Genomic DNA, 25,120 nt, shown 5'->3' with positions numbered 1-25,120 from the left:
TACAGAACATCCATGAAACACATTCACTCATCTTCTCTTTACACTATGACTCTACAGATTCCTCCTGTTTGGTTGTTTTGATTGTTTTTTATTGTAAATAGATTACTGTTATTACCTGTGTGTGTCAGAGCTGGCCAGTAGTAATAGAAGCCTAATATTATACAAACAGACAAAGTACTTCTTTAAATTGTGCTGTTTATGGCAGAGTTGTTGGCAACACAAAAGTACAAGGGAATTAGACTTTAGTCTGAAATAATGGACACACGGTTAAGCCTGTGTTTGAATTGCATTAAATGTGCACACATGAATACAACAACTGTACAAGTTACTGCATCTGCCTGGCAATGGGGATGCTTTGTTTTCCCATGATGTAGTCAGAGACACAGGTCGGCATGTACGACAGCGGCAGCCAGAAAAACTTGGCGTCCCAGCCTGGGGAGTAGCGTGTGCGGGGCCGGACAGCAGCCACAGCGTGCTCCATACAGCTGACCACCTTCATCAGATCTCCGTCGCTGATCTTGCTGACTTCGTTCATTATTACATCCAACGCTAAGGGGAGGATGGAGAGGAATGTGTGAATTGATGCATTTAGAACCAAGAAACAAACAGAAAAAAAGATGATCCAGACGTACCCTTTTGCACATATTCAGGTCCGTAGTCATCTTTGACATCCTGGGGCAGTCTGGCCCACAAATCGTTGACGTTTTTGCTCAGGATCGTGACGTCAGTCACATTTGTTTTGAAGAAGCCTGGCTCAATGCAGAGGACTTTGACATCAAAAGCTGCCATATTCAACCTGAGCAGGACATTTCACTGTATCAGTGCTTATGTGCAAACAAAGAAATCTCTGAAAAGAATGACGTGCTGACACTGACTGTGAGTTAATGTTTCACCTGAGGCTGTCATTAAAGGCCTCCACGCCATATTTAGAGACGGTGTATGGGCCTCCCGTCACACTGATCCTCCCAAATACACTGGCTACATTGACCACTCTTCCCCTGGCCTTCTTAATGAGCGGCAGGACGCTCAGGGTCACTGCGATCACTCCATTCAGGTTCACTTCCAGCATTGACTTGTAGTCATCAATAGTCAGCCAATCACATGGGGCGGTGGGAACGGACACGCCAGCATTGTTCACTAGAGCCCACAAGCCTTGAGGGATCACACAGGACAGTCAAAATCATTTTGAGCACTTTGTAGTGGTGATACTGAGCAGGTTTAGTATTTACAATGGGAGTGTGAACAGGTGTTTGGTCATCAGAGTATTGGACTAATTAACAGTTTGACTTGATTATGTTGCCAAAGTTCAAAGTTTTTAAAGATGTATGCTGATGATGTCTGTACAAAACATAATGGTTAATAATCCACTAGTTTCTGAACTATCTAACTGTAAACCAACAAAAGCAGACAGAGGTGACACTCCAGACTCACCACGCTGCCCCACTTTGTCCTTGATCATTGCAGCAACTTTGGCAACGCTCTCCTTGGACCTGACGTCTAGGTGTGTCGTGGTCAGGTTGCTGGAGCACGCCTTCTTCAGACCTTCCTCTCCCTTCTCGGTGAAACATGCGGCGATCACTCTGAACCCCTGCTTGTCCAGGTGGCGGGCCAGGAGGTTGCCAAAGCCGGTGTCGCAGCCCGTGATGAACACATACTTGCTGCCCTTGTCGGGGACCCTGGGCAGCTCCCTGACCCAGCGGTACACGTAGTAGAGAACCACCAGCCCCAGGAGGTACAGATACATGACTGTGGGATCAAACAGGGCAAAGTGTCACTTCTACTCAACATCAGGGGTGGGAAATAGCTCAGTACCTTGACTCAAATACTGTCCTTAGTACAATTTTGACACTTTCCCTTTTCTGCTACTGCATATCCCTACTCCTCTACATTTTAGAGGGAATATTCTTTTTACTCACTGCATCTGACACGTAATGATACTGCAGGTCTACACAGTAGCACTCCTAGTATTTAAAACTGGCTCCACACTGATGAGCTACAGCATTAAAAAGTATTAGTGATTAAAAGAAAAGAATATAATAATAATCTAACACTGTAAAAGGAGCCATTCTCCATACTGAATACTTTTGATACCACTTCACTGCTAATAACACTTACTACTTTTACTTGAGTTACATTATTGAGGACTCTTAGTGGTGACGGAGTATGTTCAGACAGTGGTATTTCTGCCTTTACATGAGTAAAGGGTCTGAGCAGGTATGTGGCAATACAATGTGTTATGTAAGGGTAAGAGGCAGTAATATCATAGGTGAGTAATGAGCATTTTCCTTCCAGTAAAAGTACATTTGCTTGGTAATATACCCTACAAATACCCTAACTTTTAGTATGTAAAAGTTTACAAAGTTTAAAATAGAAATGACATTTCATGTAAATATGGTTTACTCGCTGCCTGTTGATGTCATATTGCACAATGAGAGCAAACAGACAAGTTAGTGAAGGCAACTGATTTCAAAGGTCTCTGACACGATGAGACCAGGATAAGGAGCCCACGGACTCATTCCAACTAACTTTACATTCAAGTATATGAGCAACAGCAGTGGGAGCTGAGTCCACTGTAGTTAGATCAGGACAAACCTTCCTTGTTCCTCCCTGTGGCGCTGATCCCGAGCTATGATAGGAAACATCAAATCAACAGAAGACATTACGAAAGTAAAATGGCTGTGTTTAATAAGGTGTTCATTACCTTACTGGCTAAATATCCGCGCAATATCCCTTTACAATGGATGGTGCAGATCTCGACCCTGCTGTGCAGAAGTCTCCCTTGACTGTCAGCAGCGTGCATCGGGCCGTTTTATATCAGCAGGAACGTTTGAACACGACAAAGTAACGCGACCCCGTGACGGCCCAGTGGCGCCCCCCAGCGGTGCCCGAATATATGACAGTATATGTTGTTGGAAACTTATGGGCCAAGTCAATCATGGCTGTATGACATGAATGCATATAACTGTACTGTATGCTGAGCAAATACAATGGAAGATGAACTATAAAATCACTCAGTTTGATATTATCAATTATTTATGTGTTAACATTTTAATGTTTGGTCCAGTTAGAGCAGCGTCAGAGTACTTTTAGTAAAGTCACACTGTTAAATCTAGCTGTGAGTCATAGTTTGCATCTCATCAGTTTGAGGTGAAATATGATTTTCAGACTAATAGCAACTGCAGATGCATTTATAGTGGAGTACCAAGTACAATATGTCCCTCTTACATTTAGTGAAGTGTGTGGGTATATAAAGCATACACAAGTATAATTAAAGCTGCAAGCAGCGTTGAAGGGCCCTCCCACTTTCATGCACCTCGGGGTGTGAGCTGGCTGCGTCCTGTTGCCGGACACTGACCTTTCCATGCGTCTCAGGTTTTTGACAGTGCATGAAGGAGTTGCATGTCACTTCCTGTGTCCCCTATGTGGTGCTACAGAGCAGACTGGGACTCTTATTAAGCACGACAAGTTTGAAACAGATTGGATAATGTACCGTTTGGTGCCTAATAATAATAATGATTTGGTAAAGTACAATAAGGACACTTTGGACTTTTATATTTGTACAAACACATGAATGAGATAAATTTAATACTACTTACATATCTTATATGAAATGTATTGTTGGGTTTGGATTTCCAACTCCATTCTGAGTGTTTTGTATGTTAAATGATTTAAAAAGGGTTAAAGCTCTATGTCTTCATACATTTCATCATCTATTTAGTTTTGTTTATGAGGATGGACAAACTTTGAGTTCTTTCATGATGAGGAAAAAGTTAAACCTCCGTCCACTGATGTGACAGACAGCAAAGTATAAGTTCTCAGTGTGCCAGTCATTAACAGGTGGCTCCAAATATGGTGTGCTTGTTATGGGTTTTCCTTTTTTTTTTTACTTTTGTGTTTGAAGTTTATTCTTATTCTTTTGGAGCTGTGTGTAACAAAAGCAATTTCCCCCCTGCTGATTATTAAAGGAATTCTGATTCTGATTCTGATTCTGATTGTTCAAATACCCCAAGCTATGCTCACATTTTTGAAAAAAATCACTGATTAATGACTCATGTGACGACAACGACATGGTGCATCCATTTAAATCTGCAAAAACGTCTGCCAGTGATTTGAGTCCTTGTCTGCTGGCCCCTTTTGTGCCAGTAAACTCCAACACCACAAATCTACTCCCCCCTGCTTCTCCTGCTGATAGCCCTATTACCATACAACAAATGCAGCACCCAGCTCTGCAGGGACAAGTGGCTCAAACCACCGGGGTCAAAATCATTCTGTTTCACTGGCAAATACAGCAAGAGGTGAAGAGAGTTGTAGGAGCTTCCCCTGAGCTGCTGACCACGCAAGATGGAGATGGTGACACGTATGTATTAGTAAACAAAGTCGCCAATTTAAACCAGTCATTCCTGGCAGGGGTATTAAAGACTGAACACTAGTTAGCAAGCAAAGAGGTTGAAATGGACAACTAAAAGTGGCTGACATAGTCAAATAATGAAACAGCTCAAACTAATGGATAAACAGTCTGAAGTCATTTGCATGTGGACATAATCTAACTGTGTCATTTCTTTTCAAACTGCCAGATTTCTCCACAGAGCCGTGGCTCAGGGCAGACGGGCTCTGGCTCATGTGCTTGCTGCAAAAATGGCCAGATGAGGCTCCCTGGACAGAAAAGAGCACAACAGGCAGGTACACACACTTCACACTGTTTTTATTTATCCCACATGAACAGTGCTAACACATATCTCTGAATGACTCATTAAGAGTAAAGATGTATAAAGGTATGATAAATGAAAAGAGAAAACAGTGAAAAAGAGAAAACGAGTGGAGGAACATTGATCAATAGTTACTCCTACAGGACACAAGGGGTGCTGTCTACTCAAAAATGCAAAACACCTGAACCCAAACTTCTACCTGCTTTGGGAGGGGGAGGGGCTCACTTTCATGTCAGAGTCTCCAAAACACCAGAAAAGTCTCCAATAACACCAACTGATTTATTGATTACATGTAAGGCACAGACAGGTTATATTCTCTGCTCTTGAATGACCTGCCTCAGGACGTCTGCTTCACCTTTCTATCTCTCTTTTATGTCCATCCATCATCCATCTATTATCTATATAGAAACAACAAATAAAACCCAGCAAGTTTTACATAAATGTTTGGGGGAGTAATCACAATCACATGAGAGAGAGCAGAGCAGCATGGTGGAGCAGTGGTTAGCACTGTTACCTCACAGCAAGAAGGTCCAAGGTTTGAATCCCAGTTCATGTGTGTTTTTTTTTTATATGACAAAGTTTGGTGTAGAAATCAGCCTTACAATCCAGGCAGCATGCCCGTGTATGGTCTCCAATAAACAGCTTCAACCAGCCTTTGAATTCAGGGTTTGATTCCCACTCCTTTTGCTTTGGGCAGCATGGTGGTGCTGTGGTTAGTGCGGTTGCCTCACAGCAAGAAGGTTTCAGGTTCAGTTCCTGGTTTCGAACCTGGAATCTTTCTGTTTGCATGTTCTCCCCATGCTAGTGTGGATTCTCTCCGGCATCTTGAAGGATTTAAAGGTTAAAATAACCGTAATTCTGGTTGGTGTAGTTTGTCTGCTTGGACAGGCATGGAGCCTATTAGGTACATCATTAAAATTAAAATAACACTTTTGCTGTTGGGTTTAGGACAATTGTGCAAATTACTCATTTTAGGCCTCTTAATGTGTGTGCCAAGTTTGGTGAGGTTTGAATCATACCGAGCCATTTTACAGCAACCTCCAGTTTCATGGAAGGAATCCCAGCTGACTTCAGGCGAGAGGCAGAGTCACCCTGAACTGGTCACCAGCCAATCACAGGGCCACATACAGAGACAGACAAACGGGCAATTTAGAGTCACCAATTAACCCAGCTTGCATGTCTTTTGGATTGTGGGAGGAAGCCGGAGAGAACCTACGCAAGCATGGGGAGAACATGCAAACAGAAAAAATCCAAGTTCAAAATTAGGAATTGAACCTGAAACCTTCTTGTTGTGAGGCACCTGTGCTAATCACTGCACCACCATTCTGCCAACAAGAAATGACAGTAAAAAAGAGAAAACGAGTGGAGGAACATTGATCAATAGTTACTCCTACAGGACACAAGGGGTGCTGTCTACTCAAAAATGCAAAACACCTGAACCCAAACTTCTACCTGCTTTGGGAGGGGGAGGGGCTCACGGCAGCACCTGCTGCTAGTTAGTTAGTTAGTGATTAATGAGCGATACGTGCTTTCATGTCAGAGTCTCCAAAACACCAGAAAAGTCTCCAATAACACCAACTGATTTATTGATTACATGTAAGGCACAGACAGGTTATATTCTCTGCTCTTGAATGACCTGCCTCAGGACGTCTGCTTCACCTTTCTATCTGTCTTTTATGTCCATCCATCATCCATCTATTGTCTATATAGAAACAACAAATAAAACCCAGCAAGTTTTACATAAATGTTTGGGGGAGTAATCACAATCACATGAGAGAGAGAAGGGCAGCATGGTGGAGCAGTGGTTAGCACTGTTACCTCACAGCAAGAAGGTCCAAGGTTTGAATCCCAGTTGATGTGTCTTTTTTTTTAATATGACAAAGTTTGGTGTAGAAATCAGCCTTACAATCCAGGCAGCATGCCTGTGTATGGTCTCCAATAAACGGCTTCAACCAGCCTTTGAATTCAGGGTTTGATTCCCACTCCTTTTGCTTTGGGCAGCATGGTGGTGCTGTGGTTAGTGTGGTTGCCTCTCAGCAAGAAGGTTTCAGGTTCAGTTCCTGGTTTTGAACCTGGAATCTTTCTGTTTGCATGTTCTCCCCATGCTAGTGTGGGTTCTCTCCGGCATCTTGAAGGATTTAAAGGTTAAAATAACCGTAATTCTAGTCGGTGTAGTTTGTCTGCTTGGACAGGCATGGAGCCTATTAGGTACATCATTAAAATTAAAATAACACATACAGAGACAGACAAATGAGCAATTTAGAGTCACCAATTAACCCAGCTTGCATGTCTTTTGGATTGTGGGAGGAAGCCGGAGAGAACCTACGCTAGCATGGGGAGAACATGCAAAACAGGATTTGAACCTGGAACCTTCTTGCTGGGAGACAACTGTGCTAACCACTGCACCACCATGCTGCCACTAAGAGAAAACAGTGAAAAAGAGAAAAACGAGTGGAGGAACATTGATAAATAGTTACTCCTACAGGACACAAGGGGTGCTGTCTACTCAAAAATGCAAAACACCTGAACCCAAACTTCTACCTGCTTTGGGAGGGGGAGGGGCTCACTTTCATGTCAGAGTCTCCAAAACACCAGAAAAGTCTCCAATAACACCAACTGATTTATTGATTACATGTAAGGCACAGACAGGTTATATTCTCTGCTCTTGAATGACCTGCCTCAGGACGTCTGCTTCACCTTTCTATCTGTCTTTTATGTCCATCCATCATCCATCTATTATCTATATAGAAACAACAAATAAAACCCAGCAAGTTTTACATAAATGTTTGGGGGAGTAATCACAATCACATGAAAGAGAGCAGGGCAGCATGGTGGAGCAGTGGTTAGCACTGTTACCTCACAGCAAGAAGGTCCCAGGTTCCAATCTCACTTCATGTGTTTTTTTTTATAGCACAAAGTTTGGCGTAGAAATCAGCTTTACAATCCAGGCAGCATGCCCGTGTATGGTTTCCAATAAACGTCTTCAACCAGCCTTTGAATTCAGGGTTTGATTCCCACTCCTTTTGCTTTGGGCAGCATGGTGGTGCTGTGGTTAACACGGCTGTCTCACAGCAAAAAGGTTTCAGGTTCAATTCCAGTTTTTGAACCTGGAATCTTTCTGTTTGCATGTTCTCCCCCATTGCATGTTCAACCAGCCTTTGAATTCAGGGTTTGATTCCCACTCCTTTCTCTATCTTTGAGTGAACAGTTTAGACATGATGAGCTGACAGAGCAGCATGGTGGTGCAGTGGTTAGCACTGTTGCCTCACAGCAAGAAGGTTCCAGGTTTGAACCTGGAATCTTTCTGTGTAGTTTTGCATGCTAGTGTGGGTTCTCTCCAGGTACTCTGGCTTCCTCCCACAATCCAAAAGACATGCAAACTGGGTTAATTGGTGACTCTAAATTATCTGTAGGTGTGAGTGTGAGAGTGAGTGTTTGTCTGTTTGTCTGGCCCTGTGATATGCTGGCGACCAGTTCAGGGTGACCTCGCCTCTCGCCCAAAGTCATCTGGGATTGGCTCCAGCTTCCCTTGCGACCCTGACGGATAAGCGGTATAATGGATGGATGGACATGGAATAAAAAAACCTCAGCCATTTAGCAGTGTTCACTGGACTTTAAGCACCTTCCACTGGTCCAAAATGTGTGAAACCGCTGGTTCAATGGAGAGCCAACGTGTGGCACACACCTTGGTTGTTTGTAAGGGTTTCTCCCCACAGTTGATGCTCTCATATAAGGCTTTGTAGGCCTCCCTGTGCTTTGGAGACACTGAAAACTTGTTTTAAGTCTCCTGCACCAAGTACTCCACACTACGGGGGATGGTAAAGTACCTCATCACAACCCCCAGGTACTTAGAAGACACTTCCATCTGTGGACTCATCGAGGAGGCTGAAACGCTGGTCACCCACATCTGCAACCAACTTTTTGAGAAAGTCTGGTGCTAGAACACCATTAATCATTTCCGTGCACTTTGTCCTGTGCATTTTGAAGTGCGGAGCAGCAGAGGAGTCTGAGAAAGCACCTTCACTATGACTGCATGGGTGGCTGTGGCTCAGTGGTAGAGTAAGTCGTCTCTCAGTCATGACGGTTGGGGGTTCGATCCCCAGCTCCTCTGAGTCAACATGGCAGCATGGAACAGTGTTCAGCAATAGCTAATGCTGTGGTGGCATTAGTCAGTGTTTTTCCTCATTAATGGCAGCTTGCTTTGGGTGGAACTGTTGTAAGGTTTTGTCTTTTCAGTATGTTTTTGAGTTGACATGTTTTTTTATATGCTGTGGTTAGCACGGTTGCTTCACAGCAAGAAGGTTTCAGGTTCGAATCCTGGTTTGAACCTGGAATCTTTCTGTCTGCATGTTCTCCCCATGCTAGTGTGGGTTCTCTCCGGCTTCCTCCCACAATCCAAAAGACATGCAAGCTGGGTTCATTGGTGACTTTAAATTGCCCGTTTGTCTGTCTCTGTATGTGGCTAGATTAGCTTATGTCACAGAGAGGCACACACACAGTGGACGAGGTGAGTTAGTGACTGAGGCTGTGTGGCTCAAATGCAATGATTTATTTTAGTGTGACAGCGAAGAAACATACAGGCGGTTCTGCGCGTGCGCGATTCATGAGCAGCGTGCATGCGGAGTGGAGTGGCTCTCCTCGGTCCTCTCTGCGGCTGCGCGAGGCTGCTGTGAGAGCTTTGGGAGGGGGAGGGGCTAACGGTCACACCTGCTGCTGAGGACAGTGACTGCAGTGATACCTGCTTTCACTTTAGAGTCTCTAAAACACCAGAAAAGTCTCCAATAACACCACAAAAAGTTGCCAAGATGATTTGGAAAGTCGCCAGATTTAACGAGAAAGTCGCCAAGTTGGCAACACTGGAAATGACGTCAGGACACTTCCGCAGCAGCAGAGGACGTCGGAGCCTGAGCGGATTGTTGGCACGTTTTTTGCAGCTCGTTTTTCTGCTTCAAAAATATGTTTGGAGGAGGAGAAGAAAACTGGAAAACTACCGGAGGAAAACATGAGGAAAACATCATGAAGACGCGGAGTTAGCTTTGGTTAATGAGGTCAGTCTGAGGCCGAATGGCCGAATACAAACACAAACAGAACAAACACATGGTGGTAACAAGCTAGCTAATTAGCTAACGCTAGCTAATTAGCTAACGCTTGCTAACCATGCTAACGTTAGCTAATTAGCTAACGCTAGCTAACCATGCTAATGTGAACAGCTTTGACATTTTAATAATAATAATCCATTATTGATGCCCATGGGGGAAATTCAGGTGTTGCAACAGCCCAATGTATAACATTAAAGTCCAAAATTAAAAAGTGCAATAGAAAAACACATTAAAAAGAAAGTGTCAATTTATGACAGTGACATCATATTTAATTAGCAGCAGGTGTGAGAATAGTGCAGCTGTGAAGGCCTGATGTGTTGCTGTATGGTATAATAATATAATATGGAATGGATAAATATGTGCAAGTACAGTGCTACCATCAACCATAACTACTGGTATGGTAATAATAATAATAATATACTATATGAAAATAATAATTAATAATAAAATGTATGTGGACGATGATAATGATGGTCTCAGCACTGCTTTTGTCTCACTATTGGACTCAATTGGCTTCTCCTAGAGTGTAAATGAACCCACTCACTGTTTTAGCCACACTATTGACCTTGTTTTGGCTGATAGTGTTGAAATTGAAATTCCACATAACTCTATTCTATCGGACCATTACCTGATAACATTTGATTTCTTGTTACTAGACTATGCACTATATGACAGAGAGGTCCTCACTAGATGCTTATCTGATAGTGCTGTTGCCAAATTTAAGGAGGTGATTCCTTCAGTATTTCAGCCAGTGTGTTCCTGTGCTATGGATGACCGCTATGCTAATCTTAGCCCCTCCCAAATTGGTTATCTGGTTGAAAGTGCTGCAGGCTCACTGCGAATGACACAAGACTCTATCGCCCCTCTAAAAAAGAAGATAATTAAAGAAAAGAGACAAGCTCCCTGGTGTAATTCCCAGACATGTGAGCTTAAGCAATATTCGTGGAAACTTGAAAGGATATGGCGTGCCACCAATTTTAAAGACTCCCGTTTAATCTGGCAAGATAGTCTTAAAACCTATAGAAAGGCCCTCTGTAATGCCAGAGCCGCCTACTATTCCTCATTAATAGAAGAAAATAAAAGCAACCCTAGATTTCTGTTCAGCACAATAGCCAGGCTGTCAAAGAACTGCCTTTTCCTTCAATGTAATATTGCTAAAATCCGGCCCATCTTGTCTATGAATGATGCAGTAAAATGAGTCCATGCATTTGTCACTTCTATTGCAACTTGTTATTATCAGGCTGCCCCAATAAATTGTTAAAGACTCTCCAGCTGGTCCAGAACGTCCTGCAGGTTCCTGTGGATCCTGGTCCTGGTCCTGGTCCTGCTGCTGTGGTTCTCTGGTTCCTGTGGATCCTGGTCCTGATTCTCCTGCTGTGGTTCTCTGGCTTCATGAATCACTGCTGCGGATCGTCGGCCACTCGTCATATTTTTCAATATTAACATACTGCTAATTTATTAGTCACACTCCTATTGTTAGTGCTGTAGTAGCTGTTAGTATGATGGTTGCTGTTTGTCTTGTCTCTCTCTCTCTCTGTCTCTCTCTTTTTCCTCCCTCTCTCTCTCTCTCTCTCTCCACCCAACACGGACCCTGACAGAAGCTGCACACACTGAGCCTGGGTCTGTTCCTGTTAAAGGGGAGTTCTTCCTGCCTCTGATGCTCAATATAATATCTGATGCTGCTCATGTGGGGATTCTTGAAAGAGTTCGGTTTTAGACCTGCTCTTTATGTAAAGCGTATTGAGATAATGCTGTTATGAATTGGCGCTCTATGAATAAAGATTGATTGATTGATTGATTGATTGATGAGCCGCTGACTGAATGAGCTGCCACAGCTCATCATGGAGGGGGTGAGGGGGGGTTTTCAGGATGACTTTGATCTTGTCCTTTGTCCTCCTCTCTGCCACTGTCTTCAGGCTGTCCAGCTCCAGTCCAACCACTGAGCTGGCCTTCCTCACCAGCTCGTTCACCTCGTTGGCATCACCAGTCGACCACTGGGACGACTATTCTTCGGCACCGGGACAACGCAGGAGGTCTTCCACAGTCCTGGCACTGTCCTCAGCCTCAGAGAGAGATTGAAGAGGAGCTGCCAGCTGCCCAGCGCTCACTTTCAGCATCCTGGGGTTGATGTTGTCAGGTCCGCTAGCTTTGCTCCTCTTAAGCCTGAAGAGCTCCTGCTGAACCTGGCTGGTGGTGAAGGTGAGGCTGAGTGGGTGTCGATGGGGAGGGGAACACAGTCTTCAGCAGATGTGTGGAGGGTTGTGCTGAACCTATTGAAAAATGAGCTCAGTTGCTAACTCCTGGTCCCCCTGTACTCCAGATGGAGTCACACTGCAGCCAGTCATTTGCTTCATCCCATGATTTGCTCAATCCTCTCCCTGTATTTGTGTTTTGCCTCTCAGCTTCCCGCGTCAACAGAGTGGATGACGTCACTCGCTGTCCTCGCCAGCGCAGATGGGGGGATGAAAACAATGACAGCGATGGCGTGAGAGAACTCCCGTGGCAGATACAGTAGTTTGCAAAAGTATTCAGCCCCCTTGAACTTTTCCACATTTTGTCACGTTACGACCACAAACATAAATATTTTTTATTGGAATTTTATGTGAAAGAGCAACACAAAGTGGCACACAATTGTGAAGTAGAATGAAAATTATAGATGATTTAAATTTTTTTTTACAAATAAAAAACTGAAAAGTGCAGTGTGCAAAAGTATTCAGCCCCCTTTTCTCTGAGTGCCACCAATTGCCTTCAGAAGTTGCCTGATGATTGCTGAGTGATAGAATGTTGACCTAATGACTAAATAGAGTCCACCTGTGTGTAATCTAATCTCAGTACAAATACAACTGTTCTGTGATGGCCTCAGAGGTTTGTTAAGAGAATATTGGGGAGCAAACAGCGTCATGATGAACACGCCAGACAGGTCAGGGATAAAGTAGTGGAGAAGTGGAGAAGTTTAAAGCAGGGTTAGGCCATAAAAAGATTTCCCAAGCTTTGAACATCTCATGGAGCACTGTTCAATCTGTAATCTGGAAATGGAAATTGTATGGCACAACCTGGATCTGAACCTACCAAGACACGGCCGTCCACCTAAACTTACAGGCCGAACAAGGAGAGCACTGATGAGAGATGCAGCCAAAGCCATTGTTAAAAGAAAACCATAAGAAGTCCCGTTTGCAGTTTGCCAGAAGCCATGTGGGAGACACAGCAAACGTGGAAGAAGGTGCTCTGGTCAGATGAGAACAGCTTTGACATTTTAAAAATAATAATCCATTATTGATCCCCATGGGTGAAATTCAGGTGTTGCAACAACCCAATGTATAACATTAAAGTACAAAATTAAAAAGCGCAATAGAAACACACATTAAAAAGAAAGTGTCAATTTATGACAGTGACGTCATATTTAATTAGCAGCAGGTGTGAGAATAGTGCAGCTGTGAAGGCCTGATGTGTTGCTGTATGGTATAATAATATAATATGGAATGGATAAATATGTGCAAGTACAGTGCTACCATCAACCATAACTACTGGTATGGTAATAATAATAATATAATATATGACAATAGTATTGTTCCAGTAACAACCATATTAATGAGAGTTCAATATGACATAATAATAAAGTTTACAACAATGATGATAATGCTAAGATATAATAGTATGGTTGATAGGTAGAATGTTACGTGCATATTCAGTCAGTCCAGAGGTGCAAGAGGTGGGGGATCAGTGAGTGGTGTTTGTTGGGGGGGACTATCTGGTTGAAAGTGCTGCAGGCTCACTGCGAATGACACGAGACTCTATCGCCCCTCTAAAAAAAGAAGATAATTAAAGAAAAGAGACAAGCTCCCTGGTATAAGTCTCAGACACGCGAGCTTAAGCAATATTCGTGGAAACTTGAAAGGATATGGCGTGCCACCAATTTTAAAGACTCCCGTTTAATCTGGCAAGATAGTCTTAAAACCTATAGAAAGGCCCTCTGTAATGCCAGAGCCGCCTACTATTCCTCATTAATAGAAGAAAATAAAAGCAACCCTAGATTTCTGTTCAGCACAATAGCCAGGCTGACAAAGAACTGCCTTTTCCTTCAATGTAATATTGCTAAAATCCGGCCCATCTTGTCTATGAATGATGCAGTAAAATTAGTCCATGCATTTGTCACTTCGATTGCAACTCGTTATTATCAGGCTGCCCCAATAAGTCGTTAAAGATTCTCCAGCTGGTCCAGAACGCTGCTGCTCGTGTTCTGACGACAACTAAGAGAAGAGACCATCTTTCTCCTGTACTGGCTTCTCTTCATTGGCTTCCAGTAAAATCTAGAATAGAGTTTAAAATCCTTCTCCTCACCTACAAGGTTCTTAATGTTCAGGCTCCATCATATCTTAAAGAGCTCATCGTACCGTACTACCCCACTAGAGCACTGTGCTCCCAGAACACAGGCCTACTGGTGGTTCCCAAAGTCCTCTAAAGTAGTGATGGAGCCAGAGCTCTCAGCTATCAGGCTCCTCTCCTGTGGAACCTCCTTCCAGTTTGGGTTCGGGGGGGGGCAGACACCCTCTCTACATTTTAGACTAAAAACCTTCCTTTTTGATAAGGCTATAGTTTAGTAGTTATGCTGCTTTAGGTTTAGATGCACTGGGCTCCTCTTCCTCTTCATCATTATGTTTCATGTCCGCTTAATGTCTGCCTCTAACTTGGTATCTTCCCCGGAGCCTTTCTGTGCTTTTCTCATCTCTCAGGTTCCTGTGGATCCTGGTCCTGCTGCTGTGGTTCTCTGGTTCCTGTGGATCCTGGTCCTGCTGATGTGGTTCTCTGGTTCCTGTGGATCCTGGTCCTGCTGCTGTGGTTCTCTGGCTTCATGAATTCCTGCTGCGGATCGTCGGCCACTCGTCATGTTATTCAATATTAACATATTGCTAATTTATTAGTCACACTCTCTCTCTCTCTCTCTCTCTCTCTTTCTCTCTCTCTCTCCAACCTCCACCCAACACGGACCCTGACAGAAGCTGCACACACTGAGCCTGGGTCTGTTCCTGTTAAAGGGGAGTTCTTCCTGCCTCTGATGCTCAATATAATATCTGATGCTGCTCATGTGGGGATTCTTGAATCCTTAATGTTGAATTCCTGAATCGTTGGGTCTCTCTCTTATTAAAGAGTTCGGTTCTAGACCTGCTCTTTATGTAAAGCGTATTGAGATAATGCTTTTATGAATTGGCGCTCTATAAATAAAGATTGATTGATTGATTGATGAGCCGCTGACTGAATGAGCTGCCACAGCTCATCATGGAGGGGGTGAGGGGGGGGGGGTTTCAGGATGACCTTGATCTTGTCCTTTGTCCTTCTCTCTGCCACTGTCTCCAGGCTGTCCAGCTCCAGTCCAACCACTGAGCTGGCCTTCCTCACCAGCTCGTTCACCTCGTTGGCATCACCAGTCGACCACTGGGACGACTATTCTTCGCAGGAGGTCTTCCACAGTTCGGGCACTGTCGTCAGCCTCAGAGAGAGATTGAAGAGGAGCTGCCAGCTGCCCAGCGCTCACTTTCAGCATCCTGGGGTTGATGTTGTCAGGTCCGCTAGCTTTGCTCCTCTTAAGCCTGAAGAGCTCCTGCTGAACCTGGCTGGTGGTGAAGGTGAGGCTGAGTGGGTGTCGATGGGGAGGGGAACACAGTCTTCAGCAGATGTGTGGATGGTAGCAGGGGTGTTGGGGGGGGTGGGGGACTTAGACATGGTGTCTGAGCTCACATGGGTGGGGGTTGTGCTGAACCTATTGAAAAATGAGCTCAGTTGCTAACTCCTGGTCCCCCTGTACTCCAGATGGAGTCACACTGCAGCCAGTCATTTGCTTCATCCCATGATTTGCTCAATCCTCTCCCTGTATTTGTGTTTTGCCTCTCAGCTTCCCGCGTCAACAGAGTGGATGACGTCACTCGCTGTCCTCGCCACCGCAGATGGGGGGATGAAAACAATGACAACGATGGCGTGAGAGAACTCCCGTGGCAGATACAGTAGTTTGCAAAAGTATTCAGCCCCCTTGAACTTTTCCACATTTTGTCACGTTACGACCACAAACATAAATATTTTTTATTGGAATTTTATGTGAAAGAGCAACACAAAGTGGCACACAATTGTGAAGTAGAATGAAAATTATACATGATTTAAATTTTTTTTTACAAATAAAAAACTGAAAAGTGCAGTGTGCAAAAGTATTCAGCCCCCTTTTCTCTGAGTGCCACCAATTGCCTTCAGAAGTTGCCTGATGATTGCTGAGTGATAGAATGTTGACCTAATGACTAAATAGAGTCCACCTGTGTGTAATCTAATCTCAGTACAAATACAACTGTTCTGTGATGGCCTCAGAGGTTTGTTAAGAGAATATTGGGGAGCAAACAGCATCATGATGAACACGCCAGACAGGTCAGGGATAAAGTAGTGGAGAAGTGGAGAAGTTTAAAGCAGGGTTAGGCCATAAAAAGATTTCCCAAGCTTTGAACATCTCACGGAGCACTGTTCAATCTATAATCTGGAAATGGAAATTGTATGGCACAACCTGGATCTGAACCTACCAAGACACGGCCGTCCACCTAAACTTACAGGCTGAACAAGGAGAGCACTGATGAGAGATGCAGCCAAGAGGCCCATGGTGACTCTGGACGAACTGCAGAGATCCACAGCTCAGGTGGGGGAATCTGTCCACAGGACAACTATTAGTCGTGCACTGCACAAATCTGCCCTTTATGGAAGAGTGGCAAGAAGAAAGCCATTAAAAGAAAACCATAAGAAGTCCCGTTTGCAGTTTGCCAGAAGCCATGTGGGAGACACAGCAAACGTGGAAGAAGGTGCTCTGGTCAGATGAGACCAAAATTGAACTTTTTGGCCTCAATGCAAAACGCTATGTGTGGCAGAAAACTAACACTGCACATCACTCTGAACAGCATCATGCTCTGGGGGTGCTTCTCTTCAGCAGGGACAGGGAAGATGGATGGAGCCAAATACAGTGCAATCTTGGAAGAAAACCTGTTGGAGTCCACAAAAGACTTGAGACTGGGGCGGAGGTTCACCTTCCAGCAGGACAACGACCCTAAGCATAAAGCCAGGGCTACAATGGAACGGTTTAAAACAAAACATATTCATGTGTTAGAATGGCCCAGTCAAAGTCCAGACCGAAATCCAATCGAGAATCTGTGGCAAGATCTGAAAACTGGCGTTCACAAACGCTCTCCATCTAATCTGACTGAGTTTGAGCTGTTTTGCAAAGAAGAATGGGCAAAAATTTCAGTCTCTCGATGTGCAAAGCTGGTAGAGACATACCCCAAAAGACTTGCAGCTGTAATTGCAGCAAAAGACGGTTCCACAAAGTATTGACTCAGGGGGCTGAATACTCTTGCACACTGTACTTTTTTTATTTGTGAAAAAAAATTAAAGTCATGTATAATTTTCTTTCTACTTCACAATTGTGTGCCACTTTGTGTTGGTCTTTCACATAAAATTCCAATAAAATATTTTTCTGTTTGTGGTTGTAACATGACAAAATGTGGAGAAGTTCAAGGGGGCTGAATACTTTTGCAAGCCACTGTAGTAGGGTCTCATACCCACCGCCACGAGTTCAATGTCCAGGGTGCAGAGACGCTCCTCCACCGCAACATGTCAGGAATTACACCATTTTGAGTTAACAAACTCAGCTAGGCCTCCTCCTCTTTTCTCGCCGCTCTGTTTCCCTCTGTCCGCCCGCACTAGCGAGAAGCCGGCTAGTTCAAGCAGACTGTCTGGAATATTCCCATGCAGCCACGTCTCTGTGAAGCAAAGCAAACTGCACTGGAAGGCAGGAACGGTGTAACTCTCCGGTCTGTCTCCCTCCTCTCCTGTATCTTTGCACCGGCTCTCCATCCACAGCAGGTGTGTCTCCATACGTCCTCTGGTATGTGAGCAGAGGGAACCCTGGCTCCATGACGGTAGCTCAGAAGGTCTTCGCAGGTGTAAATGAGCATCTTTGATGCTAAACAACTGTTTTGTAGCAGCGTTTTAGTTGCTGTTGTTTTTGTCAAAGTATCACACCAAAAGGAAAATAGAAATAAATAAATACAAGGTACGAAATCGAAAAAAGGTGAGGTAGAAAGGAAGCACAACTAGAAGTTTAAAAATGTATCTCAACAATGTAAATGAAAAGGGAAGGAAATGAGAGAAAAGTCATCAGTGCAAATATCCACTTTTTTATTTCATACATCAAATGTGTGCAGCCTTGTTCAACATGAAGGTGATACAGCTCTAACTTCTGATCACTTATTGATTGATTCTTTTTCCTTTCGTGCTTCAGGTTGGCTGGTGTTCACTGCTGAGGAGCCGAGGAAGAGTCTTCAGGTTCGTCCAAATCCTCCTCACTTTTTATTCATCTGACTGCTGACTGTAAACACAACTTGTATAAAATGTAATTGTTGTACGATTTTCTCCCTCTTGCAGATGTGCGGACTGAAGCGACAACACGTTTGAAGAAGAGGAGCGTTCTGCAGCCACTGAGGGAACATGTGCTCTGTGCTGAAGCTCTCAGGTAGGAGATTTGTTCTCAGTGTTACCAGCAGCTCTGTTAAATGCAGATGGAACATTGAAAACACGCAGGATATTTTCAACGTATTGATTTCTTGCTTAAGAAAAAGACTGAATGGCTCAAATGGTTGTGTAGTTTATTTCCTGAGTGCGCTTGCTGCCTGGACCCTCTCCCCATCAGCTGTGTTGTGTGTTTTAAAGCTGAAAAGCCGTCAGTGGAGCAGCGCCATGGTTCACGCCTTGTAGAGCAGCAGCAGCAGCAGCAGCCGGTTGGATGTCCATAGTACCCCGACACCTCAAGCACATTCCCATGAGAGTGGATGAGGAGAGCACCGTGTCCTCCAGCTGGAGTTTGAATGTGAAACTGATGACGTGCAGAACAAGGTGCCTATTTAGGAGACGAGATCAATATTTCAGCTTTTATTTCCAGGTATTTACATCCAGATCTGATACACAACTTGGAATATAGCATTATTTGTAACGGAACACCAAATTTTTAGCTGAGCAAAAGTATTGGAACAGACTTCAAATAGATTAAAGTGATGAACAGGATAACAAACTGTTTCTTTATTATTCTGATTTCTTCCTCGCAGCGTTTCAACTGCTTCACACTTTGAGCTACAGACACCGTTCCAACATCAAACTGTTCAGCTCGTCAGTGCTATGACTTTTCACAATTCTACCTTTTAAACTTTTTAAACTATTTAAACTTTTCTTTAAAATGTAACTTTTTGGGGGAATTTTCAAATTTTCTTCAACTTCCTCCACTTAGAAAGCTTATAGCTTCCTCATACTTTCAGCTAGAAACTTTTAAGTAGGTCACAGCTGTTTCCGCCTAATTTAAAGCTTTTTTGATATCTGACAGTTTTGACGATATCACAGTTTTAGTTTTATGCCGTTCTCCCTCCTCCTCACATTTAATAATGAGCGTATGTGGCGCGGAGAGGAGTGGAAAAATCGCCTGAAACTTTTGTCTTTAACTCTCTCAAGGCCGAACCGTTTCACCCACAGTCGCAATTTATGCATCAAAACGTAGGAAAAATCCTTGCGGACGCAGCGATGTGGCTCACACTGCACAGAAGCGTACGCAGCTCCCGCTATGAGCTTTGGAGCGCCGACCGATTGACTCATTGACTGCCATGTTAAGTGAGAGCTCAAAGCTGAGGAGGGAGGGAGAGACAGACATAGTTTTCTAAGTGCTCCAGAGCTCTTATTTCACAAGATAGAGACCTTAAATTACATGTACGTGTCCAGCAGACCCTCTTCTCTCTACACATTAAAGCTGCGACAGTTAGGATTTTCACAGGTGTGTCACAGCTGATAATCCCAATGAAAAGAGCTGCATGTGAGCAGAGTGCCAGCAGAGCAGCATGGCCTCAGTAAGGCAGCGTGGCAGCATTCACACTGCAATTTCTTCAGGAATTGCAATTTTTCTAGTATTTAGCTGCAAATCCTTTTCTTGCAATAACTGAATCAAACCTGTGACCCACTGACATCACCAAACCTTTGCATTCTTTTGCAAACTTTTGTGATGCTTTTCCAGGCTTTCACTGCAGCCTCTTTCGTTGTGGTTTGTTTTGGTAGGTTTCTCCCTTCAGTCTGCTCTTTAGCAGGTAAAATGCATGCTCTATAGGGTTTAAGTCTGGAGATTGACTTGGCCAGTCTAAAACCTTCCACTTCTTGCCCCTGATGAACTCCTTTGTTGTTTTTGCAGTGCGTTTTCAGTTATTCTCTTGCTGCACTATGAAGGATCTCCCAATCAGTTTGGTTGCATCTTTCTTTAAATTGGCAGTCAAAATGTTTCTGTAGACTTCTGAGTTCATTTTGGAGGAGAGAGGTCTGAACCCCGGCTGGGACATTGTCCCTCCTTTCCCGCCAGTACGTGTTGGGAAAGAAGCACAATTGTTTTGGCGCTTTTCCATTACACGGTTTTAGCTGGACTCGCCTCGGTTGGTTGGTTGGTTGGTTGGTTGGTTGGTTGGTTGGTTGGTTGGTTGGTTGGTTGGTTGGTTGGTTTTCCATTACAGTAGCGTACCACGTCAAAGTGGGCGGGGTCGTCATAGCAAGGCAGCCTGAAACTCCGGTGGTAATTTGTATACAGCACAAACACAACAAAGGACATTGAGTGTTTGGTTTGCGTGTAGCTGTTTACCTCGTTCCCAGAAATAATAAAAACGCCCCGTCTGTTTCCAGCGTTTTAAAAACAGCGGGTTTGATTCTTGTGAACGAGTCGCTCTCATGACTCATCCAGTGGCGTCACTCCCTGGCTGTCGACGTCACATTTTGGGCTCGACTGGAACTGAGTACATAGTACATAGTATCTGGTACCAGATACTATGTCTAGTGGAAAACCAAAAAGGTCGAGTCAAGTAGGTACTAGTGGAAAAGCGCCATTAGTAACTGTTATCTGATTTATTTATTTATTCTTCTTCTTCCTCGCAGGTGTCGCAGCACAAATCTCCATGAAAAGAGCTGCATGTGAGCAGAGTGACAGCGGATGAGCAGCAGCTCATTAGTGACGTTTGAGCCACCAGACCAGCAGCAGCAGCAGCAGCATTTACACTGCAATTTCTTCAGGAATTGCAATTTCTCTAGTTAATTAGTAGAGTTTGACTGTAGTTAGTGCAGAACAAAGTGCTGCGTACAGGTGAGCTATTTTTCAGTCTTTGTACGAGTTGATATATTTATAATATATAAATTAAAAATATAAAGTATTGTTGGAGCTAACTTGTGATTCCATGACCTGATTAACATCTTTCACCTCTAAAGTGTTGTGCCCTCTTTTTTTTCAGCTGGTTTTCCCAAATGAAGATGTCAAATACAACCTGAGCACTTCTTCTAGTGCGACAGGGCTTGTGGTGCGGTGGGATAAGTCGCTGCCATACAAGGCACTGAAGAATCAGAGGTGCCAGGTTCGATCCCCGCTGTCGGCATGAGTGCCTGTCGCGTACGAGAAGGGACTTGCGAGGGCAAGACTGGGGGGGGCGGTCTATCTCCCCGGCCTTTCCAAAGGCTCAAGTAAAGGGTTATGCAGCTTTTTTATTTGAAAACCCCAAAAAACACTTAGAAAAATTTTTAGGCGGGGATTTCCCTCGTTTTTAGGGAGTTCATCTAAAGAGGGGGAAAAATTAAAAAAAAAGTATTTTCTATTGTAAGAGAGAAGAAAAAAAAATATACTAAGTGTTTTTTGCCTCTAAATCCAGAGTAAAATTGCTAAGTATTTTCTTCCAAAGTGGCAGCTATTGTGCACTTGATTTAGAGGGGGAAAAAGAGGGTTAACAAATTAACTCCCTAAAAATTTAAAAAAAGTATTTTCTATTGTAAGAGAGAAGGAAAAAAATTGTTTTGGCTAAATATTTAACTGCTTCTATTGTGGCAGGGAGAATAAAAAAAATATTACTAAGTGTTTTTTGCCTCTAAATCCATTACAAAGTTGCAGGAAAAAAAAAATGTTGGCTAAGTATTTTCTTCCAAAGTGACTAGGAGGTTCAGTATTTAACTGCTTCTATTGAGTAGGGGAATAAAAAAAATTTACTAAGTGTTTTGCCTCTAAATCCAGTACAAAATTGCAGAAAAAAAAATGTTGGCAAAGTGGCCTATTTGGGACGCAGAAGAAAATATTAGTGTTTTCTACCTGCTTACAGTCCTAAAGTAGGGTTCACAAATGATCAATTAAACTGAATCCATGACCAGTAAAACACAGGATTCTGCTCCAAAATTACATCAGTGTGAATGAGGTCATGTAAAAGGCACTACACAAATATTGGATCCACAGCTTTGCCTTTTCAGCAGTTAAGCCAATGCAAAATCACTCACAATATCAAAGACATAGGAAACAATATGTAGACAAAACCTCTTTTTATTTAAGAAAAGTGAAGGTGCTGCTTGGCTCACTGGACATCCAGCAGGAACATGGAGGCAGATCCTGAGAGACAGAAGAAGACAATGATTAAGACCAATACAAACATGTCAGAGGAGCTGCTGCTCTACTTTTACCTCAAATCAGTTTGTCTATGAACTCTTTCCATAAAGAGCAGCAGCATAAAAGTAACAAAACACAACTTGCACTTCATTGTATGTCTTTATGTAGAAATCAGTGCTAAACTGAGGCTCTCATACAAACAGTTCTGTTTGGATCCACAGCTGATTCAGGTTCTCCTGCTGCATCCTGGGAAAACACAAAAACAGCACAAGTTTTATCAAAGAGTGACCAGACAGAAGGTTAAACTTGTGATCTGTGCATTTGGAAATTCTCTTCATTTTAAATAAAGTTTGACGTGACAACAGCCTGTGTTCATATTTACTGATATCTCTTCCCAGTAGATACTTTTAGATTCTACCTTTACAAACAAGCACCAAGAGAGAATTATCTACTGCAAGAATTCACAAATCTTCAATGTTTATTGGCTCCAATTCCAACATTTAGTGACATTAACATTATAGAACTGTTTTCTACCTGGAAATCATCATTAGAAAAGTGGAACAAGTAGTTCAGTTTGAAAATGATTGGTTTGCTTTGTGATGAGAAAATAAAAGCTCACATTTCCTGTCTAAACACATTCATCTGATATTCTAGGTAAAGTTGAGTTTTTACCACAAGCTGTTCCTGTCGCAGGTTCTTCAGCCCAGACTCAGGACACACCACCTGCAACGGAAGAGAGTTACAATAAAACTACAGCTCTTTACCAAAGTAAAAAGGAACTAAATGACATTATAGATGAAGTTCACCTGCAAACAGACTAAATGTGACAATTAAGTTTGTGATTTCTCACTTCAAAGCTGCTGGTTGTGGTTCCCCTGATCTCAGCCACAATAAACCACTGATTTATTAATATAAACAGGCTACATGCTAATGCTACATGCTAACACTAGCCAGCATGTTAGCCACTGATTAGCCACAAGGTGAAACTGATCAGTGATTATTGACCCTGCAGTCCGGTCACTAGCAGCAAACTCACCGCAGACACTCTTACTAATTAAACAGGACTTTAAATTAACGTGACACTGAGTCTGAGCTTTAACTCTCCTGCTGCAGCAGAGTGTCTGTGTTCACTGGTCTTCTTTCTCCCTCTGAAGCAGCTGCAGGATCCATGAGGAACTTCTGGAGGTTCTAGGACAAACACAGAGAACATCAGAACCATCAGCCACAATGAAACCACCAACATACCCAAAAGTCACAGAGAAACTGTTGTGCCCTTATTAGCATATATCCTCCTCAAGCAGCAGTAAAATGTAGCAGTAACATGCTAGCTAGCATTAGCTAATTAGCTAACAACTGACCACTGATTTGTTTGTGATTGTTCGGTCATTCAGCCTCAGACTGACCTCATTAACCAAAGCCAACTCCTCATCTCCATGCTGTTTTCCTCCTCTGGCCCTCCAAAGACTTTATGAAGCAGAAGCAAAGTGTCTGATTCTTTGTAGCTGAAAGAGAAGAGCCGAATGGCGTCGGGAGAGCCACATCTTCAGACTTTTATTGTGATGGGCCACCATGCGGCCAATCACATGCGAGAACAGAGTAGGATCATACCATTATGTGAAAGTAGGAAGGGAGACAGGAAGTGAGGTGGTACAGTCCAGGTACAGAGCCACAGAGACGGATTTAAATACATAGCACTTGACTTTGAGTTCAAGAAATGAGCGAAAACCGTAAAAGAAGCAGCATCAGCATCAGAGAGGGAAGCTTGAAATAGTCTGTACCTCCACACAGCTCGTCCCATTTAACTCACCCGTCGCGGTGCTCTTTAGCCTGCTAACATCATCCCGTCGTACTGCATTTTTGAATTGAATGTTTTGAGATGCACCTACCTGTACATACGTGTCACCATCTCCATCTTGCGTGGTCAGCAGCTCAGGGGAAACTCCTCCGACTCTCTTCACCTCTTGCTGTATTTGCCGGTGAAACAGAGTGACTTTGACCCCGGCGGTCGGAGCCACTTGTCCCTGCACAGCTGGGTGCTGCAGTTCTCCTGCAGGGGGGAGCAGATTTGTGGTGTTGGAGTTTACTGGCACAAAGGGGGCAGCAGACGAGGACTCTCTCTTCAGGAAAACTCAGAAACAGTTACACAAGCACCCCCACTTTACTGAAACTAATTAAACATTTGAAATGAGATCACATTTGCCAGCTAGCCTACTGAACGCCCACTATTCTACATCTTTTCAGCTATGGGCTATTCAGACTTGATGTCAGGTATACAGCTACAGCCCACTACTTTTCAATTTCATTAAACCCGTTGCAGTGACAAGACATTCATTCATTCATTCCTGCAACCAGACGTGTCAAACAAGACAACAACATGAGTTCATGCTTATTTTCTATTTCATTGTGTCAGCTTGAAACCATACAGCCATGTAGTGTAGTGAACAGGAATGAGGATGGAGAATCAAAGCCCAAACAGTCCATGAACCAAGAAATGACACGTCTCCAGTGCACTTCATCTTATTGACCACTAGATGTCCTACTGGAGCGCGGTGTCATTGAAGCCTCGAGTAATTAACCATTTTTCAATTAAGTGTCGAACTTCAACAAAGCCTCGATCAGCCATCACTATGTCCTCTGTACCTGGACGGTACCACCTCACTTCCTGTCTTCAGAGCGTCTCCCCTACTACATAATGGTATGATCCTAATGTGTCCTCCCACGTGATTTGCCGCATGGTGTGTCCATCACTATAAAAGTCTGAAGGTTTGACTCACCCGGCGCCAGTCGGCTCTTCTCCTTCTGCTGCAAACACCGGGACGCTTTGCTTGGGCTCGTTTTGTGCTTCATGCAGTCCTTCGGAGGTC

At 43.6% G+C, this 25,120-nt stretch overlaps 1 protein-coding gene and 1 long non-coding RNA gene across 4 annotated transcripts in view; both read right to left on the bottom strand.

Annotated features, from left to right (window-relative positions):
- Window positions 1–197: 197 nt before the first annotated feature.
- Window positions 198–2,801, bottom strand: LOC139223498 (retinol dehydrogenase 7-like). The gene is made up of 5 exons (XM_070855424.1): window positions 2,702–2,801; window positions 1,432–1,746; window positions 894–1,152; window positions 633–796; window positions 198–549 (listed from the first exon to the last, which is right to left on the bottom strand). Exons 2-5 carry the CDS (start codon window positions 1,742–1,744, stop codon window positions 326–328), a joined length of 960 nt encoding a protein of 319 aa, XP_070711525.1. The 5' UTR covers window positions 1,745–1,746; window positions 2,702–2,801; the 3' UTR covers window positions 198–325.
- A 19,374-nt stretch (window positions 2,802–22,175) lies between these two features.
- LOC139223864 (uncharacterized) overlaps window positions 22,176–25,120 on the bottom strand; it is a 64,787-nt gene continuing 61,842 nt past the window's right edge. Inside the window, exons 2-4 of one of the 3 annotated variants that reach the window (XR_011586041.1) lie at window positions 22,929–22,979; window positions 22,458–22,502; window positions 22,176–22,259 (exon numbers count right to left, since the gene is read on the bottom strand). This is a non-coding gene — a long non-coding RNA (uncharacterized lncRNA). Of the gene's footprint in view, window positions 22,260–22,453; window positions 22,503–22,928; window positions 23,247–25,120 lie in introns of those variants that run through there. The other 2 variants (XR_011586042.1, XR_011586040.1) reach the window with 2 other exon arrangements.

This window comes from Pempheris klunzingeri, chromosome 24, assembly GCF_042242105.1.
Source record: "Pempheris klunzingeri isolate RE-2024b chromosome 24, fPemKlu1.hap1, whole genome shotgun sequence".
NCBI classification, from domain to species: Eukaryota; Metazoa; Chordata; class Actinopteri; order Acropomatiformes; family Pempheridae; genus Pempheris; species Pempheris klunzingeri.
Note: the sequence above shows the minus strand (reverse complement) of the source record. Positions and strands in the feature narration are given on the sequence as shown.

Excerpts from the sequence above, each read along its gene's own strand:
- LOC139223498 (XM_070855424.1), bottom strand. The coding sequence starts at position 1,744 with ATGTATCTGTACCTCCTGGGGCTGGTGGTTCTCTACTACGTGTACCGC. Across the intron at positions 1,153-1,431 it reads GGACAAAGTGGGGCAGCGTG|GCTTGTGGGCTCTAGTGAAC; the intron begins GTGAGTCTGGAG and ends TGATCCCTCAAG. Across the intron at positions 550-632 it reads ACCTGAATATGTGCAAAAGG|CGTTGGATGTAATAATGAAC; the intron begins GTACGTCTGGAT and ends TCCTCCCCTTAG.